Raw genomic sequence first — 19,794 nt, 5'->3', positions numbered from 1 at the left:
CCGCCGGCCGCGCTCCTGCGCCGGGGACTCGCCGCGGCGGCAGCAGCGGGAGGGGCATCATCGTCGGCATCGCGGGTTGACGGCGCCGCGGTGGGAACGGCCGCGGCTGGCGCCGCTTTGCCTTCCCTCTCCTGCGCGCTGGGCTGCGCGGCGGCGCAAGTCCCACGCCCGGTTCTCCTCCTCCTGCCGCCGCCGCGCGCACTGCGGATCGCTCAACGGGAGAGTGAGGGACGTTTTGACGCTGCGACCACCCCCCTCCGCCCCCGTTTTGTGTTTGTGTTGGGTTTTTTAATTTATTTTTAAATTTTTTTTCTCCCCCTCTTTCTTCGCCTGCTCCGCTCCGGGGTCTTTGCCAGCGACAAGGACAGCAGCGCCCCTGGGGAAGCCGGAGCCTTGCGGATGCGCCTCCCCGGGACCGGGGGCGCTGACTCTCGGAGTGGATTTATTGACTCGCGGTTGCTTCCGAGCTCCCCCAAACAGCCCGGGCTGGTGCCTGTGCGGATTGCAAACTGCAGGGAGCAGTGAGAGACACGCAGGAGGAGCCTCCTGCCGAAGCTGTGTCCCTTTCCCTCGACCCCTTTATTTCTCTCACCACCTTTTATTTTACCTTTTTTTTTAAAACTCATTTTCACGCGAGCCGTAGACACTGTGAACGTGTATGGCGCACTGGATCCAAATGGGAGTTGGCAGCTTGAGTGGTATCTTCCAAGGCAGCCAGGAGACCCCCAGTAAGAGGAAGGACTGAGGCGTTTGCATTTTTTTGTTATTGCTGTTGTTACTTCGGAGGTAGCTTGGATCTTACCTCGCAGGAGAATTTCCTACATGCGAGTGGCGTACATGACTCAGTAGATCTGCTTGCAGCTCTCACCGAGTGCATCGTCGACCCTTCGCGTGTGATTTTTAATTTTTTTTTTTTCTCCATCTTCCGTATCAGTCGTCCCGGCTGTTGGGATACCGAGCACCCACTTTGCTGTCGCTGCTCAGGTGCGGGGGAGCCGCACGGCGGAGTTGGCGAGGCTCCGGGGAGGAACTCGGTGCCGCCTGCGACCATGGCAGCGCGGAGGCGAGACGCCTCCGCCTGGAAGTACTGTTGGGGAGTCGCGATGGTTTTATGCAGAACTGCGCTGGCGAGGTCCATCGTTTTAGACCCCATATATTGGAATTCCTCCAACCCCAAGTAAGTTTCCATCCCGCTCCCGCCCGCCGCCTCCCCCGGGGGCTGGCGCTGCTCTCCGCGGCGGTGCGCGGGGTGGGGGGGGCGAGCGGTGCCTGGCCGCCGGCGGGGACGGGGCGGGGGGCACACGGCGAGCGGCGGCCGCCGGCGCCTTCGGCCTGGGCTGGCGGCGGGATCCGGCCTTCCCCGCGGTGGGCAGCCCGTGTCGCGGCGGAGCTGCGCCGCCGCCGTGTGCCCCCGGCGGGAGGGTCCCGGGAGGGAGGGGGAGCGGCGGCGGGAAGGGACGGGACGGGGCGGTGGAGTGGGAGCGGGGCGGCGGCGGCGGGCTGCAACCTGCGGGCGGGGCCCGGGCTCCTCTGCCGCGGGGCCGCCGCCTCCCCCGGGGCCGGAGCAGCGGCGGAGCCGGGCCGGGCTGGGCTGCCGGGAAGGGGTGATACTCTTCAGCTTCTCCGTCTGCAGATGCAAACTCATCCCATTGACTCCAGCGAAGTTACATCTGCTTGTAACAGGGCTAAATTTGGTTGTGGAGTTGATGGTATCGAGGCACATGTCAGTGAGTAATGAACTAAGCATTACCCATCACACAACCATTTAGTGTCATGCTTCATTAACAAACCCAGGCAACAAAGTACATGCGTTCCCAGGACTTCACTACCAAAGCACGCTCTTAAATAGAGGCATATCCTTAAAAAAACCCCAACTTCCTAAACCTATATATACAGTTACTGCTGCTGGGATGACGAAATTTTGGGGAAGTGGACCCCCTTTTTAAAGGGAAACCTGAGGCAGTGATGAAAACCTAATTCTACTTCTCTTTTTGTCCCCTTCTGTTTTTGACAAGCGAAATAAGTTGGCCTTACGCAGTTGTGAAATCCTTTGAACTTTTGTGATTAAACCTACTAGTTTAGAAAAAGAGAAATCACGGTAGGAAGAAACAGTCTGTAATGAGTTCAGGGAGTTCAGCACCGGAAATGGGTTAAAACAATTTATTGTAATTCGTGCTATATCTTCAGTTATACGTACGTAAAAGCAAACCATATGCATTCTGTTAATTGGATTTGGAATGTCCCATTAAATCCAGTAAGTACATATCTTGTGTTCCCAGGGGACTTTTTAGAGGAAATGTTAGGTGGTGATGAGATGAGGACGAATGGAGTATTTCCTGGATCAGGGATTAATTCTGTGTAGGTGGCAGGATCTCCGGGAGTCTGCTGAAGGTTTCAAAGTTTGATTCAGGAGCAGCGTCTCAAGTTTATCAAGTAGCCTTGCGTCACGGTAGTCATTACCTACTGTTGTTTCCATTGAAGGAGAAGCGCGCTGCAGATTTCTGCCAGTATTTTTCAATAATGGGCATATTTGCTGTATCTCTCTCCTTCCCAGAAAAGTTTTCTGCTATTTCATTTTAAAAAAAAGGAAGAAAAGTAACTGGCAGGAATGCTGTGGACTTGCTCAGTTCAGCGTATTTATTCCTAACATTGTGTGACAAATGATCATTTTATATATGCGCCAGGTGGGAAGCCAGTCAAAATAAAACCAAATTTAGCTCCAGTCTGTGGCTCTGCGCTTCTGTGACGCTGTGTGTGTAGCTAGAGCTTTCCTTCGGCTTAGGAAAGGTACCATGTAACATTTGAGAGTAAAGAGACCTGGCCGGTTATAAAGCAGGCTTTATAATGCTGTTTGAATTCTCGAAAGTCAAAGGCTACGAGCCGGGGTTGCGTTGCATTAGTGGGCCTGCTGTGCTGGGGGAAAGCGGGCTGGGCTCAGCCTGGGAGGAGGGGGAAGGCTTTCGGATACCCAGCCCTGATGGGTTATGCCTACAGAGGTCACTCTTCCAATGCAGAAGAGCCGCTGCTGCGGCCTCTCCTCTGCCAGCCCCAACCTGCTTTCCCTTTCTCAACTTACCTTGATAGCTTTTATTAGCCATCAGTGAAATGAAAGTATCCGAGCAGCTGAATTCAACCCATCTTGCAGAGCCCGGGGATATGCTTCCTTTATCAAATACAAGTTGTGTTTCCATTTGGCTAATTCTAAACTATTTGATTACAAAAAAGCTTTGAATGTTGTTAATGGTAGATCTAATGATAATATCTAATTACTTTTTCAACTTAATGCACGCTTAAAAATAGGTTGTGTTGTTGATGTAATTGAGTTTTCCTGAGTGATTCATTGAGGCTTAATCACCACAGTGAAGGAGCACACTATTAAAATTACTCTTTTCAATTGCTGGGGCTAGTGATTTATAGGCCACTTGGAGGCCCGTGGTTTGAGGAAGCTTACAAATGCATTGCCGATATTGCTGCCGGTGAGACAGCTTCTCTTCTCAGAGCAGGATTTCTTACTAATTCTTGTCACAATTGTTTGCCCGAAGGACATGGAATAATTTCTTCTTAGATGAGGTTGTCCTCACTCTGGATTCAAGCTGAATGTTAGCTTGAGAAGTAAGCTGCTGAATGGATCTGGGGATCATATAATAATAAAGGTGCTTTCTAGGTTTGAAATAATAACTATCTTTGGTGCTGGTTAATTTATTCAGGGAAGCTGTGCATTTAACTCAATTGAAAGCTTCAACACATAAATCTGCTGAACAGGTAGGCAATTAAATGCTGGGCGAAGTTGTTAGTCAGGTTAACATAAAGTATGAAATAATAAATTTTAGGTTAAGGTGAATGTATAAACTGAATTGGTTTTGCACTGAGTTTAAGAGGTTATAATTTTCTAGCAGGTGGCTGGGACCGAGGGCACGCAGTAGCTACATGAACACTGAGCTCCCTCCCCTGGAGGTCCCGGTCCTGTTGTGTCCTGCGCCACCCCCCATCCCACCCCCCACCCCCTTTTTAGAGATTGGCTTTTACTGCCTCCACCAAATCACAAAATTGAAATGACATGCATTAAATAACTTATGCTTGTGACTTTAGACTTTACAGACTTCTCATCTGAAGAACCTTAGATCTCATGATCTTGAAAACACCAAGGAAAATTATTCTGTAGACTTGACTTCTGTTGACACTTTTTAATGGAGGACTTTCTGCCTGTGTTGTTTCTGCCAAGACAAACAGTGTCTATAGATAGCACGCATTACCTCAGTTTCACCTCAAGGTGAAGCTCAGCACTGCCTTTGACACACAGGACGGCACATAGTGTTATGGGGCACCTTTCAGTCAAATGGCGGAGAAATCTCATTCAAAAAACCCACTGCTAATGTCTTAAGTGTCGCTGTTCCCTGTGTGCTATAGGCTGGTGAGCAAAGTGGTTCTCCTTAGTGACATGTGGAAGGTTATCCTCACAAGTGGTGCCTTTGACACTGATTAAGTTAGATTATATAGCTGTTTTTTTCTCCTTCTGATAACCAGTTATATATGGGATATTTCACAGCCTGCCTCTGAATGAATGTTAACATGTCAGAAACTGATAAAATAAACTGCAATTGATGACCCTGTTAAATGTTCTATTCAGCAGCATATAGACTAGTCTGCTTCTCATTGTATCTGGAATTCTTATTTTTGTAGGTAAACAAATGCACATTCACTACAGATTGAATAGCCCCTTGAACTATGCTCTGCAGTTTGCATTTGGGTTAATCTTGTCGGTTTTAATATAGAGAGAAAAAAAGGAGAAAGCACCAGGGGTGGAATTGTTAGTGCTTTCACATCCACATTCCTCACATTTTGTCAGGATGATAAACTGTAGGTAATGGACAGCCGTTGTTTCACAGGACAAGCGAGCCAGCCGGAGCACAAAGAGCTTGCTAAAACGATATCTCACAACATGTTTGGGAGCCTTTCAGCTAGACAAGAATTTATTTGGGAGTCCTGTGTCATGGGACCTCAGCAATTACAGCTTCAAGCTGAAGAAACAGGAGTGGAAGGTTAAAATGATTTAAACACATGCTCCTAAATTGTACCCAAAACATAGCTGTTGACACTTGGCATGCTAATACAAGGAGTGAGTGGTGGCTTCCAGTCCATTTGGTATCTCTGGAGTTCGTAGCCAAGTCTCCAAAGCACAAGTGAATTAGCAAAATTAATTCAGAGCAAACTGAAGGCCGAATTCTTGAGGTGGTTATTTTCTCCAGCCTTTTATATGCGGAGTATAATTGCTATATTATTTATAGTAGTTATCTTAAAGCATGTTATCTGTAAGCTGTGTGATGTTATTTCACTTTGTTTAATGAAGTAATGGCCTTTAGAAAGGCAGTGACTAAAAGTCAAGCTAAAATCACTTAAGTTCTCCCTCTTCCCACGCACAAGAATGCCTCCTGCCATCCACACCCCCCCCCCCCCCCCCCCCTTTTATTGAAAGGAGATAACATTGCTTTAGGTGTGACACTGGGGATCATCTCAAATTCGGCCAAGGTTCCTGTAGTGGGATGTCAGCGGATAACCTGAGGTGACTGCTGTGACATGCTGGGAAAGACAAGGCCTTGCAGCCCTGTACACCCAGGGTTGCTTTTGGGGCATTTTAAAAAAAAAGTATTTTTTTTTTAGAGTCTGGTCTTGTCGTCGTGCAGACCTGCAGTACTTGAAATTGCTTGTTGCAAATGAGAAGAAAGTGTTCTTCTGAGAAAAAAATAGGGATTAAAATGTTATTCATGTGGGCCTAATGTCTACCTGCCTTGGTTGCTGACATAAAGAAACCTGTTTTTCTGGTCATTTATCATACATCTACATGGATTTGCCTATGAGCTCATTCTTTGTGAGGCGTTGTGGAAACTTAAATAGGAATGTTAAACTGCTTGAAATATTTTGATTAAAATATGCAGTGCTACAGAATATAGACTTTTAACCAGAATGCTGTTGTCATGAGTGAGAGGAGTTGTGGGGTTTCTTTTTTTTTTTTATTATTTATTTTTTGTGGGTGGGGGGGTAGTGCTGCATGAAAAGCAGAGGAAGGGAGGATGGCAAATGGACAGTGTTAGAAGAGCTTGGAAAAACTCCTGTGGCTTCATTGTCTCTTTAAAGCCAGAGAACACAAAGACAAACGCAGTTCAGCCTTTCTCCCATGATGGAAAATGTAAACCGTTGACACAGCTCCCATGTTTAACTTGTTTAATTCTCATTTTAAATTCAGTGCTATACCAGCCGTGTGAACTCTGAAGATTTCTTTAGTAATCCATTTTGTAGTTCCGAATCAAAAACAAAGTGAAAAGGTCTGACACAATTTGCTTTTATTTTTAGGCAAATCAACCCTGGTCATAGTTAATAAGGGGATTACAACCCAGACTAGGTCTTTACAGATGTAATGTAAATCAAGGGCAGAGTATAAAGAAACTGATCCCTTTTGATTGAAGTATGGTAAAAAGGCATAGAGAAACTAGCAGCAGTAATCTGATTGTATGGCAATAAAACCACCATTTTCTGTCTTTCAGATAAAAATAATGTGGTAAATCCATGCAGTTCATAAGATGTGAAGGTAGATAAAGGGTGATGCCATGGCAACATATAGATTGGCTTGATGTTAGAAATGACACGTCTCTGAAAGGGGTGTTGGAAACTAAGGGCCTTGCTCGGGGCTGTAAGGTATTATGTGAGAACTGCACAAAACTTGGGGGCTGGGATTAGAAAGTATGAAAAGCCTACTTGTGGCTTGGGATGGTTAAAGCAGTAAAGAAAAGCTGCTCAGTTCTTGCTCATTGGTGGCGTATAATATGGTAAAGATAGATTTCATTTACTGCTTTCTGCCGAGATGGGGACCGATTAAAACTTAAGATGGCTGCAATTGTTAGGTGTGGAAGATTTTCCTTTTTAACTCCTGCCCTAGCAGCAGCCTCTCTGAAGAATTAGTTGCACTTGGGGTTTGTTGCCTTAATCTATTTGGGCTTCGGGCAGGAGCATGCTGGCAGGGAACAGAGAGCAGAGGGAATAGGTAGGACTGGGGTTATCTGGAAAGAAAACAGAGACCTTTTGATTTCAGCTGTGTTTCAGGCTGTGGTCTCCATCTCGCGCTCCATGGGAGCAGTGTAGATAAACACGCTGCATTGTCTGTGCCTTGGCCAGGTGATACTTCAGCATCTCTTATGTTTCCCATCTGTGGAAATATAAAAGAAAAAAAAACCCAACGCAAACAAACCAGCATCCATTCCTATTTACCAATAAAGCTGCAGATAACCAAACTGATCTGGCTTAGTCTCTAGGTGGTGTTTATTTCCGAAAGGCAGGCTGAAATCCAGTAATGAATGAGCTAAATATCTGCCTATCGCTGCCTCCCCCCCCCTTAAATTCATTGCGATGAGCTTGCTGTCAGCCCCTTGAGTTCAGCATGCAGACAATTTAGCCATTGTTTTGTCATTTAAGTGATCTGCAGCTGTAAAGGTAGTGAAATACCTCTCCTAGTGCAGCTACTTGCATTTTTTTCTTCCCTTTTCTTTTAAAGAGCCTTCAAAGTAGTTAAGACTTGCTTTTCTACCCAACTGACAACCGTAAACACCCACAACTTAAACTCAGCATTACATTGCAAATCAGGGGTATGATTCAAACGAGAAATATTTACTTTATTGCCTGCTCATTTGTCTCCTGGGGGGGGGAAGAAAGCACTCTGCATTTCTTAGGCAGAGTCTAGACATAAGGGGGAAAAAACACTGAAGCCTACAATAACAGTTGTGTCTTTAGTGGGAATGAGCCTGGGATGAGCTCTGCAAAATGGAATTCATGCTGTTTGTTTGGCAGGGGCTCGGACACTTTTAAAGTTTGGTTTGTTGGTGGGGTTTTTTTCTTCCTTTTCTTTTTCCTTTTTCTTTTTCTTTTTTATATAAAGATGTTAATTACATGCTTGAATTTATCATTCTTATCCTACCCCATAGTAAGATGGAAGTTCTGACCGAAAAGGGAACTCCAAACCCAAAACTGTCAAGCTGCTGATGTGATTTAACAGATGAAAAATAAACAAGTGCATATAGGGAGCTGAACAGATTGGCAGAATATTCGGGGCCTGAAGTGCTCAGATACGTTTCCTCTCTTGCAGCTTAACCTTCGCAAATCTATATCAAAAGATCCAATTCATTTGCTGAAATTCTCAAAAGCGCAGGGGCACCCTCATCTAATTTACAGGCTGGTCACATCCAAGCACCTTGCATTCTGCATTTGACAATGATTGCTAATGGGCCATTCAACTAAAGTATTTGCTTGTTAACAGGGAACAGAGCATGATAAATGTCCAGCAAGCTTGCGGCCTCCTTCAGCTTTTCAAATGCAGACTGGTGCATATTTATGGCAGGCAAATGACAAAGAGAGAAGCTGAATTACTCTGGCCCTATGCTTTCTGTTCGAACAAGGGTTAAAGTAATTAAAGAAATAATGCAAAAAACGATGTCCTTTGTTTGCCCACCATTATCCAACATTTAGCTTTCGAACCTGCCTGTCATGTCACATTTCAGAAATGTACCAGATAAGGCTCGGTAGGTTTGGCAGGGCACAGAAAGGAGTGGGTAATTCTTTACGGAGCGCATCCTGGGCAGTGCAGCATCCTTGGCAGTGCCGGCCAGGTCTCCTTGTTCCCATACAGAATCCTCTGCAGGTTCCCCTCCCCTGAGATGGTTTCTACTGACATATGTTAACTCGAAGATGGAATTAGACCACAGAGCTTTGGCGATTTGCACTTCTGTTCCCTAACTGGGGGGTGGTGGAAAGCAGCTCCCCCCCCCCCGCCGCCCCCAACAGTGGAGAGGCTTTGAGAAAACAAGCACATTGCACTCAGCGTGAAAGCTAAGTATGAAAACGAAATGGCAGAACAAAAAACAGTGTTCCCGTTGCTCCGCCGCCCCCAAGGGCAGTTAGGTCTTAAAACCTGAAACCATAAAGCATGCACAGAGAAATTCCTGAAACTTGAAGTGTCTTCAGTGTCATTTTGAATTATTTCTTATGTTTTGTGCTTGTGAATCCATGTTTACTCTTAGCCTGATTTTCAAAAGTTTTCGAGCAGACTTAAATGCAGAATTGAAAACGTCATGTAGTATTTTATGTATTTGCAAGTAGATAAACATGTTCGAGGCTTCTGTCTAGCTCCTCTTCAACTCTGTGAAAAAACCTCCAGTGATTTCAGTGAGTATTACATTAGCTTGCAAGGGCTTTAGATTATAATTGTTTTTTCATTATAGGCAAAATTTTGTATTTTTTATAATGAACAAAATGTATCATTTTACTCAAGGAAGGAGAACATACAGATATTTTTTTTTCCCCTGTTAACTGTGATGCAGAGAAGTTCCCTTTGATGTGATTATATACATTGTCAAAGACAGCAAATAAGAGCAGTACCTCTATCTTTTTTGGCAATCCTGGCCAGCCAACACCCTGTGTTTATTGCGGTATCAGCATGATAATTATAATGCAGCTGATTTAAACTTTGATGTATTAGCCTGTGCTTTCTTCTGGTTTTAAACATAGGTTCCAAGCCAGAAAAGATAAAGGCTGGTAGAGGATTATGTTGCTAGGTGAATCATTCCTAATGTATGGCATATACATAACTATAGGATGGGGTTTCTACTATAGTGTTCTTTTGAAATGTCTAGTGGTTAATAGCTAAAACAGGATTTACGAAACTTTTATTTAGTAGGATTCAGAGCTGTGTAGACTTTAAAGCATAATCAAGTTTTACACATGTCAACAGAAAATTAGAAATTTTATGGCCTGTCTTACACAGGAGGATAGGTTAGATGGTGGAATGATACATTAGGCTGAAAAATCTGTGATGCTGCAAATTTTTTATCACTGTTCTGTTAGCTTTTGCTTTAATAGTGCATTTACTTAGGTACCCAAACCAAAGAACAACGGTGGGAAAGATGAACAATGCACTGTAAAGGGAAGTGCATGTTCGAGCTAATAAGAGGGATTTAAAATGTATTGTTATTATTATTGTTACTGTTAGTTAAAGCCCAGTTGCAATTGAATGCTATTTTATTTTGGATTGGGAGTTCTGCCAGACTCCAGCCTGTCAGAGCTAAGAAGACTGAAATCAAGTCCAGGCCTATTTCTGCAGCGAACGGGAATCCTGGCTCCTTGCCTGTGGATTCATTCAGGAAGACCCATCTGGCTTTTGATGTTCTGCAAGTTTGAAGCAGTTTGTTTAAGGAACCTATGCGAGCACTAGTGAAAGCACACAAAACTGCACTTCTGACTCTTCGAGTGGTGCATTGTTTCACATTTTCATTTTTGCTGGTGCTCACCATCTGCTTACCTACTGCCTGAGCACCAGTTGGTTTCTATACCTGACTGGGTAAAAGTGTAAATTTGGAGTTGGGAATATCTTGACTCCTTTTGAGGGTTTGCAATCCCATAGCATTTGCTGTCCACACTTCAGTTGCTTTCTTCATGTTTAATTAATTTCAGTTTAGTTCAGAAGCTGTCTAACTTAATCACTGCACAACACCTGACCTTTAGGGTTTTTTTGGGGTTTCTTTTTCCAAGCTATGTAGAATAGCTGAACAGGGAGAGTCACATTGGCAGGCAAGGTTATTAGTATGCCTGATAAATATTTTAGAAGAGATGATTTTTAGCGGTAATCATTGTTCCTTCTATCAAACAGTTTTCAGGCACTTTTTGAAGAAAAACAAAACCCAAATCTTCATAAATTTACTGCTTACATCGTCTTTTACATTCTGTGGATTGGTGTGTGACACCAAGGCAAGCAAGACTGCACTGTGCGCCTAGGGCCTGACTCAGGAAACTGTCCTTACTCAGAAAAGCTCATGTTGAGCATGTGCTGAATGCTGAATATTTTTGCTGAAGCGGGACAGATTTAAGCATGAGCGGTATTGAATCAAGGCCAGAGTGAAAAGGTTTTTTGGGGTTGGACAAATACAGAGCTCTGAAGCTTCATGATTATTATTATTTCTTTTTAATATCAGAAAATTGTGTCAGAACCTACAGTCCTGTCTGCGTTTGCAAAGAGTCTTAGTTTCCACATATCTTGCCAGTAGTCTCTGTAGCCCCACCAGGGGTATGTGCTATGTGCTGGCTGGGACAGCTCCAGTGGGTCCATCAGCTTTGCTCCTGGAGGTCTGGCTGCATTGGTAGCTCTGCTGGAACAGTTTTCTGTGCTTTTGCTTGCAGTTCAGTGTAATACCAGCAGCACATTTCCACTGACGACTGACTGCCGAGAGTGACCCGGCTGCTCCCAAGAGTCCCGATCACCCCCCTGAAGGATAACACAGTTTGCAGCTTGCAGTGGGTGCACAGGCTGAGCATCCATCTGGTAGAGGCAGAACAAAATGCCAGTGTCTTGCAGGTACAGAGCAGCAGGTTAAAACTGACTGGGTGGAGCTCCTGCTGTCCCTAGCTGTCTGCTGAAGCCCTGATGGAGTCTTCCACCCAGGGCAGGGATGTCTGTTGTCACGTTGAATGCACTTCTGGACCCTTAAAGCACTTTTTAAACCACTACAGTGCCAGTTTAGCTTAATTTGAGAGGTTTAGACCTGCAGCAGGACAAAAGATGGTTCTTGGTAGATCTGATATTACTACTGCTTTGGAGGTGGCAGTGGCCAACCCAGTTCTACTCTACTTCTGCAAGTCAGTCAAACTTTGGAAAAGTTGGTATTTAAGGTAAGAATGTAGGATCTCTGCACTTGCGAGTGGCTGAATCTTGGGTTTACTGTGAGACACAAATGCAGGCTCATGTTAGAGCTCCCATTTGGATTTTTACTCAAGGTCATTTTCTCTCCCCTGAAAACTGTCTTTTCCAATATAAAGAGAAAAAGGATGTGGCATAGGAGTGATAGAGAGTTGTAAGTGGATTCTGGAAATCTTTGCATAACATTGATTTGCCAAAATAGGTTTTGGTCTGTCATACAATGCTGTTACTGATTCGGCATAACTTTTCCTGAAAGTTGTGAGTTAACAACTTTTGTTCTACTTCCAGTGTTTACTTATGCAGGCAAATGGTATGCAATAATATATTTTCTAACAACTGCAAAGCAGCTGGAATTTTTTCTTTGAATTTGAGATACAATCGCTGATTATTAATGTCTCATCAAGTAACAAGACAGTCTCCGCCCTCTTTTATAGACTTTGCTGGGAGCATGTCTTGGAACAAGACCATACAGGTGTGAACAAATTGTAGTTAAGAGAAGGAAGACTGCAAACTTTGGTTGGTATCCTTCTATTGCAGCTGACATAAGACACCTCTTTTTTTTGTAATGGGAATGGTGGAGAAGAGCTGAGTGTAGCACAGCAATAGAACAATCTGGTTTTATTGTTTATTTCTTGTGATTTACAGTGCCCTTTTTGAAAAGTAGTTCTTTGGCAAATGCCAGCTGCTCTCTGTTAGCTTTCTAAAAGCAAAGACTTTAGTGACTTGTGTAAGAAGCACACATGGTTTGGTTTGACTTTCTGTTCCATGCTCTGCATCTTTTCAATAAAGCGCCATCTTTCTTGGGTTTGGCACGCCCTGCCTCCGTGAGCACAAGTCAAGTAGGGCATTGGTTTTGTGTTACGCTGGATTCATGGCACAGATTTTTTTTATTTTTCTTTTTTTTAAAAAAAATCCAAACCATATAAATACCAGATTATCTTTGCTGTGAGAGCAAAGAACTACTTTAATATTCCCAGTAGCATATTTTGAACAACAATTCTTTAATTAAAACAACATTGGTCTCTTCCTGTATTTCATGGCTAGCAAATGAGAGAAAACACCAGTGTTACTATCAAAGGGCGTCAGTTTTCATTACAGTAATGGTTCAATTGTGCAACGCTGTAGGCAGTGAAATTTAATATTATTGTGACTTGTGTTGTAATTGTAGGATGACAGAGGAAAATGGATTAAGTTTAAATATAAGTGTACACAGCAGCACATGGACTTTGTCAAATGGAAGCTGAGGGCTGGGGCAGGACTGGTCCCCCTCTGGCTCTGTCATAATGAATTAGTATTTTGTAAATAACTGGCCACTAGACTATAGATTTATTACCTTTTGTAGATATATGTGGACACACACAGACATACATGGATTCTGTACCGACTGTAATTGCAGTGTGGAGTTGCAGAACGGGTTTGTGCCTGTAGGCTTGCAGGGTATTTGAATGTCTAGGCTTCTTGTCTTCACCTTTCAAGAAAATATCCCTGCCTGCCAGTTTGTGAAGTTTTCTTCTGGATACACCCATCCTTTCAGTTAAGGGATTGCTAACACATGAGTGGCCTCAGACTGGGAAGCCCTTTGTCATTCTTTCCTTCCTGATGAATAAAACTAAATTCAAGTTGCACATGATCTTTGCTTTAGAAAATCTCTAGAGACAACTAGTGTTAACGAGCAATATCCCATTCTCTCCCAGTTGCCCATATACATGCAGATTAAAATGGAAGATGGTAATTTGCCATCCATTACTGGTCTCTTCCATGAAAGATCAGGGACAATGAAGCTAGATGTTTCAGTTGTTTACAGTGTAGGCAAGTGGAAGATGTCCCCAAAACAGTGCCTGATAGTCTGCTAGTGTGTAAACGTGAAGCCCTGTCGTGTTACCCCGTATCTTCACAGCACGATGTTTCTCAGAGGTATGTTCATGTTGAAACCTGTTCTAATGTTAAAGTGCAAAAGGGGGCAGTAAAGTGCTATCCAAAAAAATGTTTATTTTTTAAAGGTATTTTTTGTGGCAAAAGTTGCGTTTCTCAGTAGGCTTATAATCCTCTGTATTTAAAATAACAATCACATTAATATCTTCTGTTTGAAAGGCTTACAAATGTCACCAAAGCATATCGTTAAGCATTGCGGGATCAGTGTTTGCTGTGAGTATTTCCATGTTCTGTCCTTTAACCCAATCCCAAAACATGCTACATATTTGGAAGGAATTGAAGGCAGGAAGCTTTCCTCGGATATATTTAGGACGCAGCTATACGAAGCACTTCTGAAAGAATTCCAACTTTGCTAATCATGTCTGATTCTCATGTTGTGCATTACCAGCACTGTGTTTCTGGAAAAACAAAATGAAAAGAATGCTGAGGCTAGGGGTTTCTGCCTGAAGTGCTAAAGTGTGTAGTGGTGGCATGGGTCAAGAGTTGGGCTCTCATCCAGACCCGCATGCATCATTTGTCAAGAGGTAACTAGAAAGAGCAACTAATTACAATGCACCTACTGAGTGTTTTCCCTTTGAGAAATTCTTCAGAATAAACCGTTTATACAGATTGGCTGCTACTCTCCACTGCAGCCACTTGCAGTTTTTAAACTCAATATAGAAAGCATGTTTCTGCTGAAATGCAGTAAAAAGGAGAATGTGCCTGTGTGTGTTCCCATGCTTATGCACGAGAGTAAGCAATGATTTGAGGAGTGAGTCCCTGTTTGCTGAAGCTGAGTAAGTCCAGCACTGTTGTGAGGGTTCCTATTTCTGTAAATGCTGATGAAATGTTAATATAATACACTTTAAAATAGAACATTGGTCATATCCATCTTCTTTTTTTTTTTTTTCTCTTTAGTGCGAAGCCTGTCCTAAAGCACATTAGTGGTTCTTTTGTGGTTACCAGAATTGATTTAGTAAATGGATCAGAATTCTCTAGTGCTTTAAGTACTTCTAGCAGAACAGTAATTGCTTTCTGCACAATAATACAAAAAAGTTAATTGCTATTAATAATGCTTTATGTATGTCACGCATGAAAACTGAATATAAAATCTGTTATTTAAAAAAAAATTCTTTGCCAGCTTTAGTAAAAAATCAAATTGTACACATTTTCAGCATTTCAAGCTCCACCTGTGTGGTAAATATTCTAAGCCAGGCTGCACGTTCTTGTGCAAAAAACCCAGATCTTGTTTACCATTGTAGAGGAAAAAATATATCGGTGTTTTCTCTGAGAGGGTGTTTTTAAGGCAGAGGAAATTGTGCTTCCCTTTCATGGGAGGAAAACCGCACATTCATTTTTGCACCCTGGATTTACGTTGGGGACGGAAGGGTAAAGCACGGTTTGGTCTGGAGGTTTTAGTTATGCAAGTGTGTATTTTTGCTTTGTTCTGTGAGTGAGAGTCAAGCAGCGAGGGGAAGGGCAGCTTTCCAGCAAAACTAAACTGTCTCTGGCAGGTGGAAATGGTGTCCAGTTGAAACAGACACACTGTCTTACAGCAAAACTCTTCTGGCAGCTGCGCACTGGGGGGCTGAAAGTGAGGCACTGCCGCTGCTCGCCGGGCTGGGAAAGGGGGCTGCCAGCACCCCCCAAGTCTGTGGTCACCCCAAGATGCCACCCTTCCTCTGGACGGGAGTTGCAGTCAGCTCCCTCTGCCAGAGCCCAGGGCTGGGGTAGCCCCAAAGGAGAGTGTGGCACCTCCTTTGGCTTATTTACTTTTTCCATGGAATGAGATCACATCCATAATCTCATACACCGCAGCTTTTAAGGAACCAGATTTTCTTTTAGATAGTGTCTCCAATAAGATGTGTTTGGTGCTGGGTTGCAAGTGACCTTCCACATACATCAAGGGCAAAAGGGGTATGGTTCTTGCCAAATATATCTTAGCTGCAGGTTTTGTGCTCTCTCGAGTGCAGGGCACCTTTTAGACTTGTGACCCATCATAAGCTGAAGGGAGTGAGGAAGTGGGTGTCTGTGCTTCTGCAACAGCAATAGTCATGCGAGTTACTTGGTGAAGGAAACTCGTGACACATCTTTCTAGGAGACTAGTCAGGGCATTTTCTGGTGTATTTTAAGAGGAATGGTGTCTGTGGGTGGCTCTATATGCAGTGGAAACTCCGTGCCTTTAGGACTGTGATGTGATTTGACTGTCAAATCCTGCAGGTCCATGCAAAAAAAATGTTTTCTTTGGGATAGCGTGTATGCATTCTGAACCCATCCTTATTTTACGCCTATTAGAAATCCTGTGTTATATTTTAAATGCTTTCCTCTCGTATTTTGCCAAAGGTAGTGAGATGATATGATAAATGAAACAGCTAAAATTTCATACATGCTCCTCATTCTCTGTCCCCTTAAAATTTTGAGAATCCATAATCATGCTGCAGAATATTCTTGTGTAGGTTATGAAGATTTCAGTTATAAATGTATTGCGTTGTCATGCCCTACTGAAGTTAATGGAGGTAACAATTTCAGTAAGAGCAGGTCCAGGAAAAGGCACCAAGAATGGCGGTGTCCATTTGCATGGCTACTTGAGACACACAAAATGGTGGCATCACTACCATTTTGTGTCCAGGGTGGTGATTAAAACAAAATAAACCCTTGACCATTCCTCTTTTCAGCGCACTGCAAGCATTTCCACCAGGTAGTCTGAAAGAAGGTGGGCTCCTTTGGCGGTGAGGAAGGAGGAGGACAAGGAGGTACCACAAACTCCAGGATGGAGATTAGCTACAGTTTCAGGCACTGTTTCAAAGAATTTATGGGCTTGCTGCACTTTTTATTGCAGGGGAGCCTGAGCCCCAAAAAGAGGTTCTTTCCTTCCAGTGGAGGTGAGAAATACAAGAGTGAAGCTTTAGAAACTTGTGTTACGGTGTTTTATAATTTGGCTGTGTATAATGTGGTACTTACCATTAAGGGATGAGCATGAATGTATTTGTTTATTTATTTGTTTGAATTCCATTTAGTTTCTACCCTACAAGTCCTGTTAATGCCAGTAACCATTGCTTACATGAATAGTTTAATTAACTGTGTGGAAAAATGTTACATATAAATAAGGTCAGCAGATTAAACTTAAATTTTATTTAAATTCAAAACCAACCCTATTTAGCATGTTCTGTAGAAAATTGTTACAGTATTAAAATGATTTAATAATCCTCCACTGGCAAAGAAAAAGAGGTTCCAAAACTCACTTTAAAGTATTTTAATAATATGAAATGCTATACTACTTTTGTTTTGAAAGTTTCATTTGCTAGTCTGTGTATAAAGCCAGTCTTGTCATCTTGCTGTGTCACACTATGGTAATTTTTCTTGCACAGACTTCACGTAAGAGTAGTGCCTTTCTTTTTAACCAAATTCTGTACCCATTTTGAGACAGCGACTCCACATCAATCTTTTTTGATGAAGCTTGTTTTTCTGTCCATTCCATGGCAGTTACTGATCCTCTTCTGACTGAATTCACATTCACTTAATCTATTTAAACTTGAGTGAGATCAGTCCTGTAATATCACTGGTTCTGCAAAAAAATCATTTCAGGTTTACAGCTGGGTGTATCCCTTATCTCCACATGGTTTTTATATGATGATGGTTATGACAGAAACTAATGTGAAAACTGTGTGGCACACAGGACTCTTACAGAAGTCTGTGGTCTATTTGGGATTTTACTCAGTTCAAAGGAATCAGTAAACTGGTTTTCATCTCATTCAGCAGGCTGTGATCAGCCCACTGCTACTTCACTGAAATCACTAAGACCTTTTCCTGGAACTTTTGTGCTTTGCATCAAGCTGGTAGGACTTTTGCCTTGCTTAATCACTTCTCCTGTAGACAAAATGCTTTTCAAAATATGAATATTGTTATTTTTTCAAAAGCCAGATGATGAATATGTGTACTTTTTAATAACCGTTTCTTCTAAACAGTAAGGGCTTGTACATGGAATGCTATTCTGTATTCTGTTTCAGTTTGCACTTGTACAAGTAACGGACTAACATACTGTGTTATTAGTATTCATGACATTTCCTTAATAAAACTTTTCAATGAATAACTTTATAGTCAGGCTGGTAGTTAAACTTCATAAAGTTAAGTGGGTAGGATTCCCCAACAGAAGGTTTCAGGCTGCATTTTAAGAAGCATTCTTGATTGTTTGCATTTTTAGGGTTATTTTTGTTACATTAATTTAAAGCTAACTGCCTACACCAATTAGTTCAGGTAAGGTATTAAAGCAGAGAAATTTGGCACTGTTTCCCCAGTTAAATATACAAGACTTGCCACAAGTACTAACACGCTTTCTAAAATAGCATTTATTTAATAATTACTAGGATATAGTTAAAGCTAAGTGTGCATATATATATTTATAGTATGTGTGTATATGTATATAGTTTTGCAAGTTGGGAAGAGCGTGACAACAGATTGTTACATCAGTCAATACTGATTAACAAAGTAAGAATTTATTTCGCTAAGAATTTTATCTGTAGATAATTTTACAATTTCAGACGTGACTGGTAAGGAATAGTAAAATATTCTCAGTGCAAAAGTGCTGACAGGTAAAGTTGGGTTTTTTTGAGAATTTAATATAATGAAATTAGGCAGGTTTGAATGGTTATCATTAAGGAAAACTTTATAATTCAATAAGGTTGAATTTGCTAAGTTTCTTTAAACAGGAAGTAGATTCTTAAGAAGTTAGTTGGAAACTGCATAATATGAATTTTATTTTTTGTAAAATTTCAAAATCCAAGTTTAACTTCTCTAGGACTTTGGCCTACATTAGTACATTAGTGCCAGGAATTATTTGGCCTTAAAATAAGTGTGATACAGAAAATTATTCTAACATTGGTGGGAATGAGGAATGGAATATTCTGTTCCTATTTTCTGTTCATGTGTCATGTGACTTTTTGGTCTAATACAATACTTTTAAAAAGGTTTGGGAACTCTGCATGTTGCTGTTATTTGATAAGCTGCATGACTAGTTGGCCATGTGGGAGGGATTCACATCCATGGGTTTGCACAGATGTCAAGTGTTGCCCACAGTACACCAGTTTTGGGGTGACAGTAAAAATGCCATCTGTATCCAAAAGTGCCAGACAGAAAGTGCATGAATTTCATCATACATCTTTTACTGTACTTAATATACTTTTATGTGCTTTCTCACAGTGAGCAATAGGATTATTAATTGTGAGCAAGATACTTTGAATGCTCTAATCTCACTATATCTGACTGCTGGCAGAAATGTATGCTCGGCTTTTCTCCTAATTTTCTGTACGGGGTACAGGGACTTGTAGTGGTATGTAGGTTTCCCACTAAAGAACATATAGAGCTAGAAAGCAGAAAGTTAGAAAGTTGGGGTTTTATAGAAAGCAGTGGTTCCAGTGCTGTCGCTATCCTGGCTGCTCAAGAAGAGCATGTCACTGTCCCAGCCAGCTATTGGAGTAACGCAGCTTCCTTGGAATCAATCACAGGATTCTGAAAACCTCTTGCTCCATCTTTATTATATTTCTGTTCAGGGCGGGGGAAGTTTTTTAGTTAGTTGAAGGCACATTCTGATCAGACTTCTAAAGCCAGTTCATCAACTTGTTTTACAGATGCCATCCTGCAAATGTTTCATAAGTGTGGATGCTACCCCAGAATGCTTAAGGCTACATCAGCTCTTGCAGAAAGAAAGATTCAGGATTAATCCTGAAGTTTTTGTTAACCTCTATCAAGGCTGAATGTGCATTGTCCTTTTCTTTTTTTTAGATACAAGTTTTTGAAAAATAGGATCATAAAACAGTAGCCTTAATTCTCCTGACACTTAGTAAATAGCTTCAGAAAATGCTTAGTACCCAGCAAATGATTTATTTAAAGTCTTTATGAAAACACAGTAGCAAAAGTATTACCCAAATGTAGGGATAATAATCATGCCTACTACTCATCAGCCGCTGTAAGTTTTGTGGTCAAACTGAAATGCATGAGGGGAAACCTTTTTATTCTCTTCATCCATATTTGGGCTTTATTGTTGTAAGAAAATAAGGAAAGTAAATTGGAAAAATATCTTTCTCACAAAGGTCATGATCAAAACTGCAAACTGTGGAAAAAATTTCAATACAATCAAGTTCTCGGATTAATCCTTT

At 42.2% G+C, this 19,794-nt stretch overlaps 1 protein-coding gene across 1 annotated transcript in view; it reads left to right on the top strand.

The window, feature by feature from the left end:
• The first annotated feature begins 21 nt into the window (after positions 1-21).
• The window catches only part of EFNB2 (ephrin B2), a 49,419-nt gene continuing 29,646 nt past the window's right edge, over positions 22-19,794 (top strand). Inside the window, exons 1-2 of the mRNA XM_080376226.1 lie at positions 22-728; positions 935-1,177. Coding sequence (XP_080232352.1) covers positions 1,050-1,177 — 128 coding nt within the window. The 5' untranslated portion in view covers positions 22-728; positions 935-1,049. The remainder of the gene's footprint in view (positions 729-934; positions 1,178-19,794) is intronic.

Source organism: Falco punctatus, assembly GCF_963210335.1.
Source record: "Falco punctatus genome assembly, chromosome: 2".
Classification (NCBI taxonomy): Eukaryota; Metazoa; Chordata; class Aves; order Falconiformes; family Falconidae; genus Falco; species Falco punctatus.
Note: the sequence above shows the minus strand (reverse complement) of the source record. Positions and strands in the feature narration are given on the sequence as shown.